At 40.3% G+C, this 16,635-nt stretch overlaps 1 protein-coding gene across 2 annotated transcripts in view; it reads left to right on the forward strand.

Moving 5' to 3' along the window:
* The first annotated feature begins 380 nt into the window (after positions 1 to 380).
* The window catches only part of LOC308083311 (uncharacterized protein), a 32,976-nt gene continuing 16,721 nt past the window's right edge, over positions 381 to 16,635 (forward strand). The window contains exons 1-9 of one of the 2 annotated variants that reach the window (XM_080425589.1): positions 381 to 526; positions 6,739 to 6,814; positions 8,999 to 9,125; positions 9,953 to 10,031; positions 11,168 to 11,191; positions 12,403 to 12,456; positions 12,902 to 13,051; positions 14,500 to 14,563; positions 15,743 to 15,786. In XM_080425589.1, coding sequence (XP_080281715.1) covers positions 9,031 to 9,125; positions 9,953 to 10,031; positions 11,168 to 11,191; positions 12,403 to 12,456; positions 12,902 to 13,051; positions 14,500 to 14,563; positions 15,743 to 15,786 — 510 coding nt within the window. In that variant the 5' untranslated portion in view covers positions 381 to 526; positions 6,739 to 6,814; positions 8,999 to 9,030. The remainder of the gene's footprint in view (positions 527 to 6,738; positions 6,815 to 8,998; positions 9,126 to 9,952; positions 10,032 to 11,167; positions 11,192 to 12,402; positions 12,457 to 12,901; positions 13,052 to 14,499; positions 14,564 to 15,742; positions 15,787 to 16,635) is intronic. The other variant, XM_080425590.1, reaches the window with a different exon arrangement.

Below are 16,635 nucleotides of genomic sequence, written 5' to 3' on the forward strand. Positions count from 1 at the left end.
AATTTCAAGGAATTTATCCATTTATACGTTGGCTATTCAAGATTTTGAATTTGAAGATTTTTTTTAAAATATCAAATGTATGGAACCTTTTGAACAATTTAGATTTTTCTTTAAACATAAATCTTTTCTTCTGGGGGTCCCTGGCACAATTTGCACAAAACATTTTCCTCAGACTTTCATCAGATAGGACTTCTCTGTTTGGATATATGGGCTGTCAAGGGTTGGTATTGCAACTCTAGATTTCCAGATATTAAAAATAGGATCAAAGAGTTGCTTGCGGCTAACAGGTTGAACCGGACCTTTTACTTTGAAAGGACTCACCGGATGTGTGTCGGCTGAGGGTTACCTTGACGCTCTCTCTCTCTCAGACTGCTGTTCTCACAGTAGAGACTAGAGAGAAGGACAGCCAGCGCCCAGAAACACAAACCTCTACATTATACTAACTGTTACGGAGCATCGATGATCGTCATGGAATTAACGGCGTTGATCGTCACATCAGAACACTTCTCATGATCCTAAGGCACAGGTAAGGACTCAGTGACGTTCATCTACATTTAAGGCATTTTTATCTGTATTCTTTTACAAGGATAATAAGGAGGCTGTCCGGGCGTCAACTTGTCTCCTATTATTGTTTTAAAGTGATGCGTTTGGAGGAAAATGAAGTTCGATCGCCCTAAAAAAAACCTGAGATTGTCTGCTCTTTCCCCGTCGATGGCCTTGGTTTCGTTGTTTAGTTCGTTGTTTGTTTATTTGAGGGCCTTTTGTTAAAGAAAGGGAATCCCTGATTTTTTGGGAAGGAAATTGACTTTGTGGCCTGATGGTGATGATCTGTTCTGTACGGGGGAGTGGGTGCGGTATGGAGGAGGAGGATATGGGGGTCGTGATGGTAATAACTATTCATAAGTTTTACTACCGAATAATAACGCCTTAAAGTCTGTCCCTGTCGTTGGATCCGTCAGGGTTTCACTATCTGTTGCTCTGGGAGGATAATCCAATAATCTGTAATCCAAGTGGTTGTGTGCGTGTGTGTGTGTGTGTGTGTGTGTGTGTGTGTGTGTGTGTGTGTGTGTGTGTGTGTGTGTGTGTGTGTGTGTGTTATTTTCCACACCAGTTGACACCTCCATTCAACAAGTAGCTACACATCCCTAAATGTGCTCATAACAACATCAGTGCTTCTCAAACATTGTCGTGTCAAGGACCCCCAAATGGATGTGTATTTGGCCGCAGACCCCCCATTTGAAAAGATAATTGTGCCATCAGTGGTAATTTTGTTGACTAAGACTAAGACTAAACCATTTCAGATGACAAAAATAACTGGTGTGTTATTCAAAGGACTAAGCCTAAATCAGAATTTCCTTTGCCACAAAATGTTGTTAAATGTTGATAAATGTTCTCTTATGGGGGTCCCTCAGGGACCCTCATAAGAGAACATTTATAAACATGTGTCAATATTTTTCTAAAATAGCAGATGGGTTATTTGGGAAAAAAATGGAAAATAAAACAGGGCTTAAGTGTTTTACATTTTTTGCTAGGTTGTTTTAATTGTTTTGCCCCTGTACTCCCCTCAAGGACCCAAACATGGGGGTCCCTGCATCTCACTTTGAGAACCAGCCGAATATGGCACCCCCAAAAGATGCCATTTGTTCATTAATTGTTATTATTAACATCCCCCTCTGTGTGTGTGTGTGTGTGTGTGTGTGTGTGTGTGTGTGTGTGTGTGTGTGTGTGTGTGTGTGTGTGTGTGTGTGTGTGTGTGTGTGTGTGTGTGTGTGTGTGTGTGTGTGTGTGCTCACGCGCTGGCCTGCTGAGTGTGTGGGTCTTTTACAAACCCAGTCTTGTGAGGTAATGGTAACAATCTGCTCTTTGTCCCCGTGCCTACAGAGTGGATTAATATAGCTAATGATCCCTCATGCTAATCTGTCCGTGGTCATTGATGATGAGAGACGGATGAACGCATCACCCTCTCAAACATTCATGGCTTTTTTATTTGTTTAACTAAGCGTGACATTGACACACAGAGTGATTATTGATTAAGTAGCCTTGTACAGAATATACTGTGTGTGTGTGTGTGTGTGTGTGTGTGTGTGTTCATGGGCAGGCATCAGTGTCCATGTTGTGTGTATGTTCATAGTTGGGTCTTTTAACCACCACTTTTAAACTCCTACATACTTCGTTGACCATAAAAAAATGAATTGCCGATCTACAAGCTCACAACGTGTGACGCATTGTGAGCTTATAGATCTTCTACTTTAGCTGAGAGAAAGCACTGCAAAGCAGAACACACACACACACACACACACACACACACACACACACACACACACACACACACACACACACACACACACACACACACACACACACACACACACACATAAATGTCCTTTTCACATAGTTTTATTTACCTCTACACGGACAGAACAACTGAACAGACGCGTTTCAACCTAACAGGTCTTTCCTCAGGTCTTACTTTTTGCTGATCATTTGCCATGCCCCAGAATGCAGTGGTGTAAAGTAACTACTAAGTACATTTACTCAATTTTGAGGTGCTTTTACTTTACTGGAGTATTTCCAATTGTCTATACTTTTACTTCTACTCCACTACATCTCAGAGGCAAATATTGTACTTTTACTCCACTACAATTATTTGAAAACTTCAGTTACTAGTTACTTTGCAGATATGAATGATTACATTGTAAAACATACATTAACCACTTTAGCCTTATTTTATACATAGGCTATTTGAAAATAGCCGATCTACAAGCTCACAACGCGTCGCACCGCAATGCTTGTAGATCTGCTATTTTCAAATATTTTAACACTTTTACTGTTGGTACCTTAAGTTCATTTTGATACCAATACTTTCGTACTTTTACTCAAGTAAATGTTGAATTCCGGACTTTTACTTACGTAACAGAGTACTTCGACATTGCAGTATTCTTGATACTTTTACTTAAGTAAAACATTTGAGCACTTTTTCCACCACTGCCTAGAATGAGGGCGCGGGGTCAAGGAGAAGGTCATAATGTAATAGCTTTACACGGAACACATTATTTGCTCCATGTTTTGGAGTATACAACCTCGAGGAACGTTGATCTGGAAAGGCTTTCTAGTATGGCACCTCACTACCTCACTCACTGCACTCTTAACTCCATCCAACTCCCAGATAATCCTCTCAGCATGTGGCTGAGATTAGCAAATACAACCCGGACCCCTTGAGTACGGGCGAAACCCACCCGTTTGTTACAGTATGACCTCCGTGATCGCGTGCTGCCTGATGGGGCAGCAGGATCACCAATGACAGCAGGAAAGGAAACACATTCTCATCTTTATCATGTTAGCAGCCACTATATAAACCCTATACCTCAGTTGACCAGGGTCAACCGCACCAAATCTTTTTTTCATTGGATGTTCGCCCATCAGTAGTGGAAAAAGTACTCAGATATTTTACTTAAAGGGATACTTCACTTTCAAATAAAATAAACATTAAAAATAAATATTTAAAAAAAATGAAAGAAGTTATGGCAAAATCACGGCCCCCTCACACATTAGTAGGACACTCTAATGCGTGAGGGGGCCGTGATTTTTCCATTACTTTTTTCATTTATTTTTAATATTTTTTAAATGTTTATTTTATTTGAAAGTGGAGTATCCCTTTAAGTAAAACTAGCAATACCACAATATAAAAATACTACAAATTACAAGTAAAAGGCCTGTGTTCAAATTGTTACTTGAGTAAAAGTACAAAAGTGCCATCAAAATATACTTCAAGTACCAAAAGTAAAAGTACTAAAATGTTTGAAAATAGCAGATCTGCAAGCTTACAACGCGTGAGCTTGTAGATCTGCTGTTTTCAAATAGCCCAGGTATAAAGTAAGGCTAAAGTGGTTAATGTATGTTTTATAATATAATAATTTGTATCTGCTAAGTAACTAGTAACTAAAGTTTTCAAATAAATGTAGTGGAGTAAAAGTACAATATTTGCCTGTAGTGGAGTAGAAGTAAAAGTACTGAAAATGTGAAATACTCCAGTAAATAAAAAAATATCTAAAAATCGTACTTAAATACAGTACTTGAGTGCATGTACTTAGTTACTTTACACCTCTGGGTCTGTGTGTGTGTGTGTATTCCGTGTCTGTCATTCACATACAAAGCACATGTTTTCTCCTAACCACTACCACATACACAGCCAAGCTACACGGACAGACTTCATAATATTTCTGTCTTGTTTCGGCGAGGCTTATACAGAGTTTGGGAGCGAAGATGCCACTATAGTTGTACTCCTCGCAGTAGGTTTTCCACTCCAGTCAATGGATGCTGTGCATTAAGATGTGGGCTTGGCTCTTGCTTGACCGATTTAGCCTTGAGTAGCTAATCCTGCTTGTCACTAGCTTAACTCAGTCATGACCCTTGGCTCCTGAAGAAAGCTGCAACACTTGCGCCTGATTCATACCGAGTTGAGCCCAGCGCTGACTGACCCGAATGGCCCGATCGACAAGCCCACAACAACCGTGAGCTTGTCGATCTGCTATTTCCTTTTGCGCAACACTGGCGCAAAACCAGTGTTGATTTTGACAGCAAATTTAGTTTTAGTCATAGTCTTTTGATTAAAATTCCATTTAGTCTTAGTCATATTTTAGTCATCTGAAATTTTTTAGTTGTCTAGTTTTAGTCGATTAAATATCATAAGATTATAGTCGACTAAATCTACAGTTGATTTAGTCGACTAAAATGTATTTTGGCGGTGCCTCGATGGCGTCATAATGGCTGATTTTACACTTGGTTGCATGCTGAAAATAGCAGATCTACAAGCTCACAACGCGTCGCGCTGCGAGGCGTTGTGAGCTTGTAGATCTGCTATTTTCAGAGCGCAACGCCCGAGCGCAACCAAACATAAAATGACTTGTCTTTTAGTTCTACTGGATCTCTTCACCACTCGTCCCTCACTAACATTTTCTTTGTTGACGAAATTGTCAATATATTTAGTCTTAGTTTTAGTCATAATAGCTCAGTTTTTTTCCAGTTTTTATTTAGTTTTCATCAGTGAAGAAAGGTAGTCGACGAACATTTCTCGTCATAGTTTTATTCGACGAAATCAACTGCGCACAACCAAGTGTAAATCCTTGCATTTACTCCTCTGTCTCTTGGAAATAAATGTCACGCTTTTGAAGTTGAGTGGACACACACTGCACAGGCGGTGATAGCGCTTCCTCTTCTCCAGAGCACTTCAGCTGCGTATCAGACTGTATATGGAATGGTTTAGCAGACGAGGGAGCAGGGATTTTACACACATACGCACACACACACACACACGCACACACACACACACGCGCACACGCACGCTCACACGCACACAGTGGTGGAAAAAGTACTCAAATGTTTTCCTTATCAATACTGCAATGTAGAATTACTCTGTTACAAGTAAAAGTCCGGAATTCAAAATTTACTTGAGAAAAAGTACAAAAGTATTGGTATTAAAATATACTTAAAGTACCAAAAGTAAAAGTACTAAAATGTTTGAAAATAGCAGATCTACAAGCTCACAATGCGTCGCGATGCGACGCGACGCGTTTTGAGCTTGTAGATCGGCTATTTTCAAATAGCATAGGTATAAAATAGGGCTAAAGTGGTTAATGTATGTTTTAAAATGTAATAATTTATATCTGCATTTAAGTAACTAGTAACAAAACATTTCAAATAATTGTAGTGGAGTAAAAGTACAATATTTACCCCTGAGATGTAGTGGAGTAGAAGTCAAAGTATAGACAATTGGAAATACTCCACTAAAGTAAAAGTACCTCAAAATTGTACTTAAGTACAGTACTTGAGTACATGTACTTAGTTACTTTACACCACTGCACACACACACACACAGAGCGTTTGGTTTTTGTATTCTCGGGCCAAGCTCTCTCTCTCTCTCTCTCTGTGTGTGTGTAGAGTTTCCTGTGTAGAGTCGGCCATGAGACTTCCTGTGCTCTGGATTTGGATGTGGAGGAGCGAGCAAGGGAGGGAGGGGTTGCTGGAGAAATAGGGGAAGGAAGAAGAAGGGAGGAGAGGAAGCGAAAGCAGAATGTGCTCCCTCCTCCCCACCCGTCCCTGTGTAGACGCCACCGGTGGTCAGCGTGGTTGACACTCAGCTAAACCATGTGGAGACAAACATGAGCCAGCTTTTCCCTTCTGTTTCACCCCACCATTTTCTCTCTCTCTATTGATTTTGAGTTATTATTGGAAGTTTCCTTTCTGCTCATCCCGTAGTGACGGTTTGGCGAGGTTTGGTGAGGTACTCAAACTTTTTCATGTCAAGGACCCCCCAAAATGATGTATTTGGCCGCGGACCCCCATGTCAAAATATTTAGTTCCAGGGACCCCCACCAGAAGCAAAGATTGGAGTTACAAATATTCGCTTTAAAAAATATTATTTTCAAAGGTTTGCGCAGATCTACAAGCTCATAGCGCGGCACTCTGTGCCGTGCTATGAGCTTGTATATCTGCTATTTTTGAATAGCCCAAGTATAAAAGGTTAAAATGCTTAAAAGCATTGTGACGCTACATTAACACATTTTGCCTGGGACCCCCTGGAAACACCCCGAAGGACCCCTGGGGGTCCCCGGACCCCACTTTGAGAACCAATGGTATATATACGTATATATATACGATGTGAGAGGTGACGTGATATGGTGGGCCCAGGCTGACATCATCGCTCAACGGCCTTCTTTCTCTCTCTCTGTCATTTTGCAGGCCGGTTGGAGCCGCAGAGCGATACTCAGCCCTCCAAACATGCAACAACAGTGAGCGGTCTTTCTCCATTCAACAGGTGGGTGGTTCTCTCTCTCACACTCTCACTCTCTCACTCTCTCACTCTCTGTGTTTTTCCTGTTGTTTATGTCTCTCTGCCTCAACCTCCTCCTCCCTAGCTTACTGTCCTTTTGAAGTGTGCCTAAAAAAACTCTCCTACGTGAAGGTGTTATCATCTCTGGCATAGCTTATCCCATCCCCCCACTCCTTTCAAACCAACTCTCTCTCTCTCTCTCTCTCTCTCTCTCTCTCTCTCTCTCTCTCTCTCTCTCTCTCTCTCTCTCTCTCTCTCTCTCTCTCTCTCTCTCTCTCTCTCTCCCTCTCCAATACACAAATCAATTCAAAGGGGCTTTATCGGCACGCTAAACATAACGTTTGCTTTGCCAAAGCAAGTGTGAATTAAATCCAAACAAAATATGAAAGAAATGTATGTACAATTAAGAGCTGAAGAAGCATCTGTGTCACTTTTTCATTTGAGCTAAAAAGCATTATTTTACACTTTGGCTATTCAAAAATAGCAGATATACAAGCTCATAGCGCGGCACAGACGAGTGCCCCGCTACGAGCTTGTAGATCTGCTATTTTTGAAAAATTGTGCAAATTAATAGATTAAAAAAATAAATTAAGCGAACATTTTTAACTCAAATCTTCGCTTCTGGGGGGTCCCTGGAACAACATATTTTAGATGGGGGTCAGCGGCCAAATACACATCATTTTGGGGGTCCTTGAGATGAAAAAGTTTGAGCACCACTGATATAGAAACATAGGTTTTTCAGAAAACTGTTTCTAAGATATAGGCCTACTACAATAAGGAAATGTGTAAACACAAACAGAGCTATGTAACTAGTGTTAATTCTGACTGGAAATTTTGATTTAGTCTTTTGAATAACACACCATTAAATTTTAGTCCCATTTTAGTCTTCTGCTATTATTTAGTCTTAGTCTAGTCTTAGTAGACTAAATATCAAAACCTTAGTCTTTTAGTCTTATTCAACAAAATTAACACTGTATGTAACATTGCAACTGCATTGCAATAGTAGGTCAAAACATGAACCACTTAACCTATATACTTAATTGACCGGGGGTCCCGACCCACACAGGTTTATACTTGGTCCCCTGCCTTCCTTTTTCCCCTCTTTTTTTTGTACCCCCTTCTACACCAAATCTCTGCTGAAAATAGCCGCTCTACAAGCTCACAGCGTGTCGCTGTGACTGTGAGCTTGTAGTGGTGTGGCTATTTTTGCAGAATGTTTGCCTATTGTGACATGATGCCCAAAATGTGGACAGACGCTAGGATTCTTGTGGTTAAGCCATTCAGTCCGGGCACGGCACGCATCTCCTGTCATTTTAGATTTCTTTGGGCTTTTCAAAAATAGCAGATATATAAGATAGATCTGCTATTTTTGAAAAATCGTGAAAATGTGTGCAAATCTTTGAATATTTATATATTTTTAAAGCAAAACATTTTTAACTAAAATCTTTGCTTCTGGGGGTCCGCGGCCAAATACATATAATTTTGGTTGGTCCTTGACATGAAAAAGTTTGAGAACCACTGATTATAGCGACATCATTTAAAAAAAATGTTTAACTGTTAGGATTTAGAAGATAATTTGTAGAATCCCCAGAAGCTATTTTTGAATAGCCAAAGAAAAAAAAAAATGACACCAGTGGTGTAAAGTTACTTTACTGGAGTGTTTCCAATTTTCAGTACTTTTACTTCTACTCCACTACATCTCAGCAAATATTGTACTTTTACTCCACTACAATTATTTGAAAACTTTAATTACTAGTTACTTTGCAGATTTTGATTATTATCACAAAACATACATTAACCACTTCAGCCCTATATACATTTCGGCCATTTGAAAATAGCCGATCTACAAGCTCACAATGCGACGCATTGTGAGCTTGTAGATCTGCTATTTTCAAAAGATTTGTATACATTTTGAACTCGTCAAATGAATGGGACATTCTGCATAACGAGTGCTTTTACTTTTGGTACTTTTAAGTACATTTTGATACCAATACTTTAGTACTTTTACTCAAGTAAATTTTTAATTCCGGACTTTTCCTTGTAACCAAGTAATTCTACATTGGTGTATTGATACTTTTACTTAAGTAAAACATGTGAGTACTTTTTCCACCACTTTTTCTCGGTCTTAATGGGTTAAAACGTCTCTCTCTCTCTCTCTCATTCATTCAGACAGGAAGGAAGTGCCTTCTTCAGGAAGCAGGATGTTCACAGGTTCCACTAAAAGCCCTCCGTCCTCCAAAACGCCCCAGCCTGAGCGCCTGGATGAGGTCTACTCTGCCCTGAGGAGAGGCCTGCAGTGAGTATCTGTCTGTCCTCTGTGTCTCATAACTGCTGTAATGCCTTGATAAACTGAATGTGACCCCGCGGGGATCAGTAAAGGGTCTATCTCTAGAGCCCGACGGGTGCCAATTCCAGTTTTTCGAGAGCCCTAGACCACTGTTTCCAGTGGGGGTTTCTTCTGTTTCCTACATTTAATTTTTATTTATTTTTTTCTAAAGATTTAAAAAAGTTTAAACAAAAAAAGTCACAACCTTTCATCAATTAAGAACAATTCCAACATTTTTCAAAAGTGTCTCATAAATAAAATAGAAAAATCTAATAATCCTCTTATCCTCTTACTGGGAAAGCAGTAGTCATTTTAGATTTTAGCATCGGCTATTAAAAAATAGCAGATATACAAGCTCACAGCGCGTCACTAAGTGCTGTGCTGCGAGCTTTTACACCTGCTATAATGTATTTTTAAAAACATCTGCTATTTTTTAACATTTTTTAAAAAATCTTGAAAGTGTGAGAACTATTGATTCAGAAGGCATTTGTAGAATCGGCCTCGGGTACAAATTTTCTTTCAAAAATAGCTGATCTACAAGCTCACAACGTGCTGGTGAGCTTGTAGATGTGAAATCCTTTTTGAAAAGAATTCAGCGGTAATGACATGGCCCCAACACAGAGACGCCAGGTTTAAAGTGGCTAAAGTATGGGTCTGGCTCTCTAACAGTGAATAGACACATTTGAGATGCTTTGTTGGCCACGGCGCAGACTGAACGGTACACAATGGAGGGGAAATGGCTCTTTTGTGAGGCTGCAAGTGAAACCATGTGGATGTGTTGTTGGCTTGTTGTTCAGGTCACACCTGCAGGTCCACCAGATGGAGCTGGAGAGTCTGGGCCAGCAGATCAGAGAAAACAAGAGGAATGGACGTCTGGTAAGAGCTCAGCGCCGTACACTTCACTCCTGTTTCGTTGCTGTCGGGCTCCGTTGCTGTCGGGCTCCATATTTTAACTTTTGTTTCGTAAATTAATGCCCTATTTGATCATAACAGCGTCAAAAGCATCAAAAGTGTGGTGTGGGGGAAAAAGCTTGACATTAAATAATGACAGTTAAGGAGTAGTTCACCCCAAATTAATTTCAAAAATATCAATTACACACCCCATGAAGCCTTGAATTCATGGAGAATTTTTTGATTTTGTCGCGTTCCTGAGCCACAAATTTGATGACCAGGTCATCGGTCAATAGGAGATTCAGTAGGAGACTCTTTGACTCTGTCGGTCATCAAATTATTGCCTTAGTAATTATACGACAAAAACAAAAGAATCTCCATGAATTCAAGGCTTCATGGGGTGTGTAGCCTAATTTATAGATAATAAGTCATTTTTTTTGTGTGAACTACTCTTGTAAGGGTCCATTTGGTTCCATTTGTACACTCTCAGAGTTGCAGACCTGTAAGGGTCCATTTGTAATCCCTTCAAGGAACTCTGAGGGTCCCTTTTTATTACATACCGGTATTGGATAGGTACTCAGTATCGACGCAAGTAGTGGGTATAGGGAAGGAACAAATGGTTTCGGGGTACATCTCTAGTCTAAAGACTGCGGTGGAAAATGGAGAGTGAGTCTGCAGTCCTTGACTGCAATGGGGAGTTTATTCCACCGTTTGGGAGCCGGTAGGGAGAAGAGTCTAGGAGGTGTGGAGCGTTGGTCCAGGGTGTTTTAGAGGAGGGAGAAGAGTCTAGGAGGTGTGGAGCGTTGGTCCAGGGTGTTTTAGAGGAGGGAGAATAGTCTAGGATGTGTGGAGCGTTGGTCCAGGGTGTTTTAGAGGAGGGAGAAGAGTCTAGGAGGTGTGGAGCGTTGGTCCAGGGTGTTTTAGAGGAGGGAGAAGAGTCTAGGTCGGAGGTGTGGAGCGTTGGTCCAGGGTGTTTTGAAGTGAGACTCGGAAACAGCATTCCTGTGTTGGCTAGATGACCGTCAGACCAGTCACACCAGTATCAGTTTCACTGCATTCAGCCTCTTTCAGGATGCTTTGTGATGTTAACACTTTTATTTCATGTTGTGTGTCTTCCGTAGGGGTCTTTGTACGAGCTGGATAAGGTGAGTCTCCTACACTCTTACCTTTTTGTGCACCGCAAAGCAAATGGAGTGTCATGTATATGATCATGTTCACACTGACAGCCCCGATCCCATTTCTGACATAACCCAGATTGGAATCCATCCTGTTGGTTTTTATCAAGTCTGAACAGAAAAGAAAAGCACACACACAAAACCCCCCCCCCACATGATATTTGGGATTCAGAAGTGAACCACATTCCTAAGTGGTTTGAAATGCGATTCAAATCTGGTTCATAAAGATGCGTCTCGGTCTGGACACTCGGACACCGAAGTTCAGAACGCGTCGCGATGTGCTGTGAGATTATCTGCTATTTTTGGCGAGCGACGCGTTGTACGATAGAGTATAAATTAAGCATTACTCATGCCTATTGCTGTGTTCACACTAGGCCTGACCCCGATTATTCGAATAGTCGACTAATCAGTCGAGGGGAGTCTGATTCGACTGCCAATCTCTTAGTCGAATTATGGGGAAAAAAAATTATATTTTTCGCTTCGACACTAACCTACCCGATGAGCAGGTTGGTGCCTTGCATGGTTTCCTCCGCCATCGGTGTATAAATGTGTGTGTGAATGGGTGAATGTAATGCACAATCTATGTAAAGCGCTTTGGATAAATGCACCATTTACCATTTATTCCTCTATTGCATAACATCGACTGAGAGATTCAGTTAAATCATGCAAAAAAAAAAAAAAAGAATATATATATATATATATATATATGTATATTATTTATTTTTTTGGGTGTTGCATTAGTCGACTATAGGCAACATTTGTCCAATCAGATTCGACTATAGAAATCCTTTGTCGGGGATAGGCCTAGTTCACACTGGTAGATACAAAAGATACACAGCATATTTGTAGCGTTGTAGCTGAAGTTGAAACAAGCTCAACTTATTTGTATCTGTTGTAGCTTTTGTAACAAACGCTGGATGTATCTTTGTATCTTCATGTCGCTGGCTTCCATTGAAAAAGAATGGTAGCCTGTATCTTTGTAGCTGCCAGTGTGAGCAGTCGTTACATCGCTACCACAACAACCAATGCAGATAGCTTGACCATGTCTGAATACACAAATCTTATCTGAACACGTGTGAATAACAAGTGTGGACAGTCAGTTCTGAAGATCAGGTGCCTGCGGCACCAAGCCTATGAAAGCTTATTTATGGAATGTCTTTGTGGTCTTTCTTTTCTTTCAGCAAGTGAAAGCCATAGAGAGGTTCATGCGTCGCCTGGAGTTCCACCTCAGCAAGGTGTGTGTATATGTATATAGGGTCCTCGTTAATCATAATGATCATAAAAGTTGCAAAGTGTCTATATAAGTTACAGAAATTCTAAAGTGGTGTGCTTTATAGCATTGGTTCTCAAAGTCACAATCATTTTAACCATATTTTATACTTTGGCTATTCAAAAATAACAGATCTACAAGCTCACAGTGCGTCACTTCGTGCCGCGCTATGAGCTTGTTGATCTGCTATTTTTGCAAAATCTTGAACATTTTTGCAAACCAAAGATTTTTAACTCAAATCTTTGGTCCCTGGCACAAAATATCTCTAAGATGGGGGGAGGGGGGGTCCGCAACCAAATACATATCATTTTGGGGGGTCCTTGACATGGAAAACGTTTGAGAACCACTGCTTTGTAGCCCCCCATGACATCACAGGTTGTATAAAACGTTGTACCATGTGCTGCACGCAGGTGGAGGAGCTGTACGACGCGTACTGCATACAGCGGCGACTCCGTGACGGAGCCAGTAAGATGGTGGCGGCGTTTAACACGGCCACCGGGAGCAGGGAGGCACGCGAGAGCTTGAGCGAAGCCAACAAGGGCTATAGGGAATATACCGAGGTACATTATTATCACTGTAAAAACTGTTAACTTTTCAGGAAATGGATCAAAATGAACCTGTGTTTCCAATGGATCCTTGTTAATACTTTTCTTTGGTTCAATATTTATAAAAATCCACAGACAAACTTTTTGTTTGAATAGAATGTAATTTTGTCCAATCAGTATGTGTATTAATACAATATAACTTATACAATTGGGGTGGTTGTATTTAGTCTCCCTGCCCTTCTATTGAGACTTTAGAGCATACATGGGCAACTGGCGGCCCGGGGGCCACATGCGGCCCCCACCTTCACTTAATGCGGCCCGCAGGTTAATATCGGAATACTGATATATTATTGATTTCAGCTGTTACAATTCCAAACATGCAAACATGACCCGCTTTAATTACTTCAGTCTATATTAGTAGATTAATGACTAGTAGTATTACAATTCTATTGTCTTTTTATGTCCAATGTATTTGTATTGCAGTTCATAAAGTTAACATAAGTATAACTAAATGCATTTGCAAATTAAATTAAAAAAAAAACTTTTCAGGATTCCAATAAAAAAGAAGCTCAAAACGCAGTAGAATATTCAGAGAGACAGTATAATGTGGCCCTCTGGAGTGAGTGTGGAAATATAGTGGCCCTCCCCATCATCAAAGTTGCATCACCCCCGCTTTAGATCGTGTTAAAGGTCATGTCTCACCTAGACACAGGATCTGACACAGATTTTGACCTGATGGTCAAGATTCAATTCATCCCCTGAGCAAGCAGGCAGGCTCTATTAGCTCAATGGTAAAAATGTCAGCACTGGCGCAGGAAACCGGGTTCAAATCCGGGGTGGAAGAGGAAAGTTACAAAGTGCTGCTTTTTCCACTTTCCAACATTTTTCTAAAATGGCGAAAGCAGCCAGCTCAGCAGTCACAACATGTCGCCATGCGATACGTTGTGAGCTTGTAGATCGGCAATGTTTTACTTTTGCAGGACACTCTTGTATGACCAAGTAGGGTATATTACTATTAATTTACAAAATAAAAACCAACAACATACAAATTTGAAATATGGAGATACAAGGTTTCTGCTTGACGGGCATGATATAATTGTTGTTGTCGGGCAGAAACCTCTTATCTCCATATTAAAACTTGTTGTGTTTTTTTTCTCGTAAATTAACACCCCCCTACTTCATATCATACTACAGCGTCGTACACAAAAGCATCAGAAGTAGCAGATCTACAAGCTCGAAACACGGCGCAAAGCGACATGTTTTGAGCTTGTAGATCTGCTACTTCTGCTACTTTTGAATTGGAATCCTGAAATGTAACAGTTTTGGACAGAGAAAGAATCAATCTGGGGGATGTGTTAGTAATATGAAGAAAACATGTGTTTTGTGATGTTATACCGAGACATTTGTTATTCGTATTAACGTCTCTCTCTCTCTCTCTCTCTCTCTCTCTCTCTCTCTCTCAGCACATGTGTTCACTGGAGACTGAAATAGAGAGCCAGATGGGAGAGTTTCATATTAAGATGAAGGGTGAGTCATTTGAACCCCCCTCCCACCACCCCCGAAAACAACGAAAAACGAAAAACAAAAAGAAACCAATGCACACAAAGTAAATGTACATACACATAGATATATATACAAATAGATATGTCTACAGTACATACTGCACAGTGCACACATACGCACACATATGGTTCACATTTAGAAATAGGAACCACGCACACAGCACCCGCAAGCACTGTGACTAATGTATGACTAATTATGTATGACCAATGTACACGGTTTTTATGCTGCTGTTATTCTGTATTACTCTTTGTAAAATAAGTAAAAAATAACCATCTGTTGTTAAAATAGCTCCAGGGTTAATGTGGTTAACATTTTTTAACGGTGATATTATCAAACATATATTATCAAACATATCAGACAGTCTACATTTCCCAAAAGTAAAATGCCTGTATGTATGTATTTCAGTCTGACCAGAAGCAGAGATAAAAGATATAGATAATAATAGGCAAATTTTTTGCCTCTGGGGGTCACCATCTCCTTTTTTTGTGTAGAAACAGCAACTCGGTTTGGCTCCTCCCCTTCGCTTCTCCTCCCCTCCGCTTCTGTGTTTATTCCTACTAACAGTAACACTACGTGTTTAACCCTTTAAGACCGGGAAAGCGTCATTTGTGTCATTTTAAGATGTATTTGGCTATTCAAAAATAGCAGATATACAAGCTCATAGCATGGCACCAAGTGCCGCTCTATGAGCTTGTAGATCTGCTATTTTTGAAAAATCGTGAAAATTAGTGCAAATCTTGGAATATATATTTTTTAAAGCGAACATTTGTATAACTTAGTTCCAGGGACCGCCAGAAGCAAAGATTTGAGTTGCAAATGTTACAAAAAAAAAAATATTTACACAAATTTCAAGATTTTTTTCAAAAATAGCAGATCTACAAGCTCATAGCGCGGCCGCGCTATGAGCTTGTAGATCTGCTATTTTTGAATAGCCAAATACATCTAAAATGACAGAGATGCGTTCCCGGGTTGAGTGGGTTAAGGCTGTGGTGCTGTCAGATTCTGGTGTTGGCAGAATCTGTCCTGAGAGACACAAGACGTAGCAAATGATACAAATCTTGAATCTGCTCCAAACACAACTCTCTGCTATCCCTCCTATCAGATCATCCACTGTTCTTATGTTGGTGACCGTCTGTGTTTCAGGTCTTGCTGGCTTTGCACGGTTGTGTGCTGGGGACCAGTATGAGGTAAGAAACACACACACACACACACACACACACACACACACACACACACACACACACACACACACACACACACACACACACACACACACACACACACACACACACACCAGGCGCACACACGTTTCAGTCCACGCTCCGTCTGTTCACACAGGACTTGGATGAGTCATACAGTGTTTCCCAAACAATGGTTTGGGGCCCATTCTTATGTCACAGACCAATTTTTTCTGGGGTTTCCTACAATTCTTTATTTTTGATTTTCACTTATACATTAATATTGTTGAGACATAAAAACTATTTCAAACAATCTTAACAATTTTAGAAATCCATTCTAAAAAATAATAATTTGGAAATAATGAAAATAAATCTACAAGCTGCTATTTTCACTTTTTATGAAATAGGGTTTTAAGTTATAATGTCATAATGTATTTTTGTAAGCTTGGGCCCCGGAGAGAGAATAAATCGTTGTTGTCGGGCAGAAACCTCTTATCTCCAAATTCTAACTTTTGGTGTTTTATTCGTAAATGAACGCCCTACTTGATCGTAGTAAGTAACAGTAACAGTACACAAAAGTAGCAGATCCACAATTGCTGCGTTTCAAGCTTTTAGACTTTTGCTATTTTTTTATTTGAACATTTTAGGACAGGGGTCCGGGACCCCTAGGGGGTCCTCAGAGTTACTACAGGGGGGCTGCCAAATCTTTGTGTGATATGATTTTTTTTTTACCTTAACCACCCTAGCATCCCTTTTCTTAGGAGAACTTTAGCCAAAAATAGCAGATCTACGGTAGATCGGCTATTTTTGGCAAAGAGGTATTGGTGTAGAGCAGTGGTAACCAACCTTTTCAAGCCC

This window comes from Gymnoscopelus braueri (genome assembly GCF_963280865.1).
Source record: "Gymnoscopelus braueri genome assembly, chromosome: 1".
Lineage (NCBI taxonomy): Eukaryota > Metazoa > Chordata > Actinopteri > Myctophiformes > Myctophidae > Gymnoscopelus > Gymnoscopelus braueri.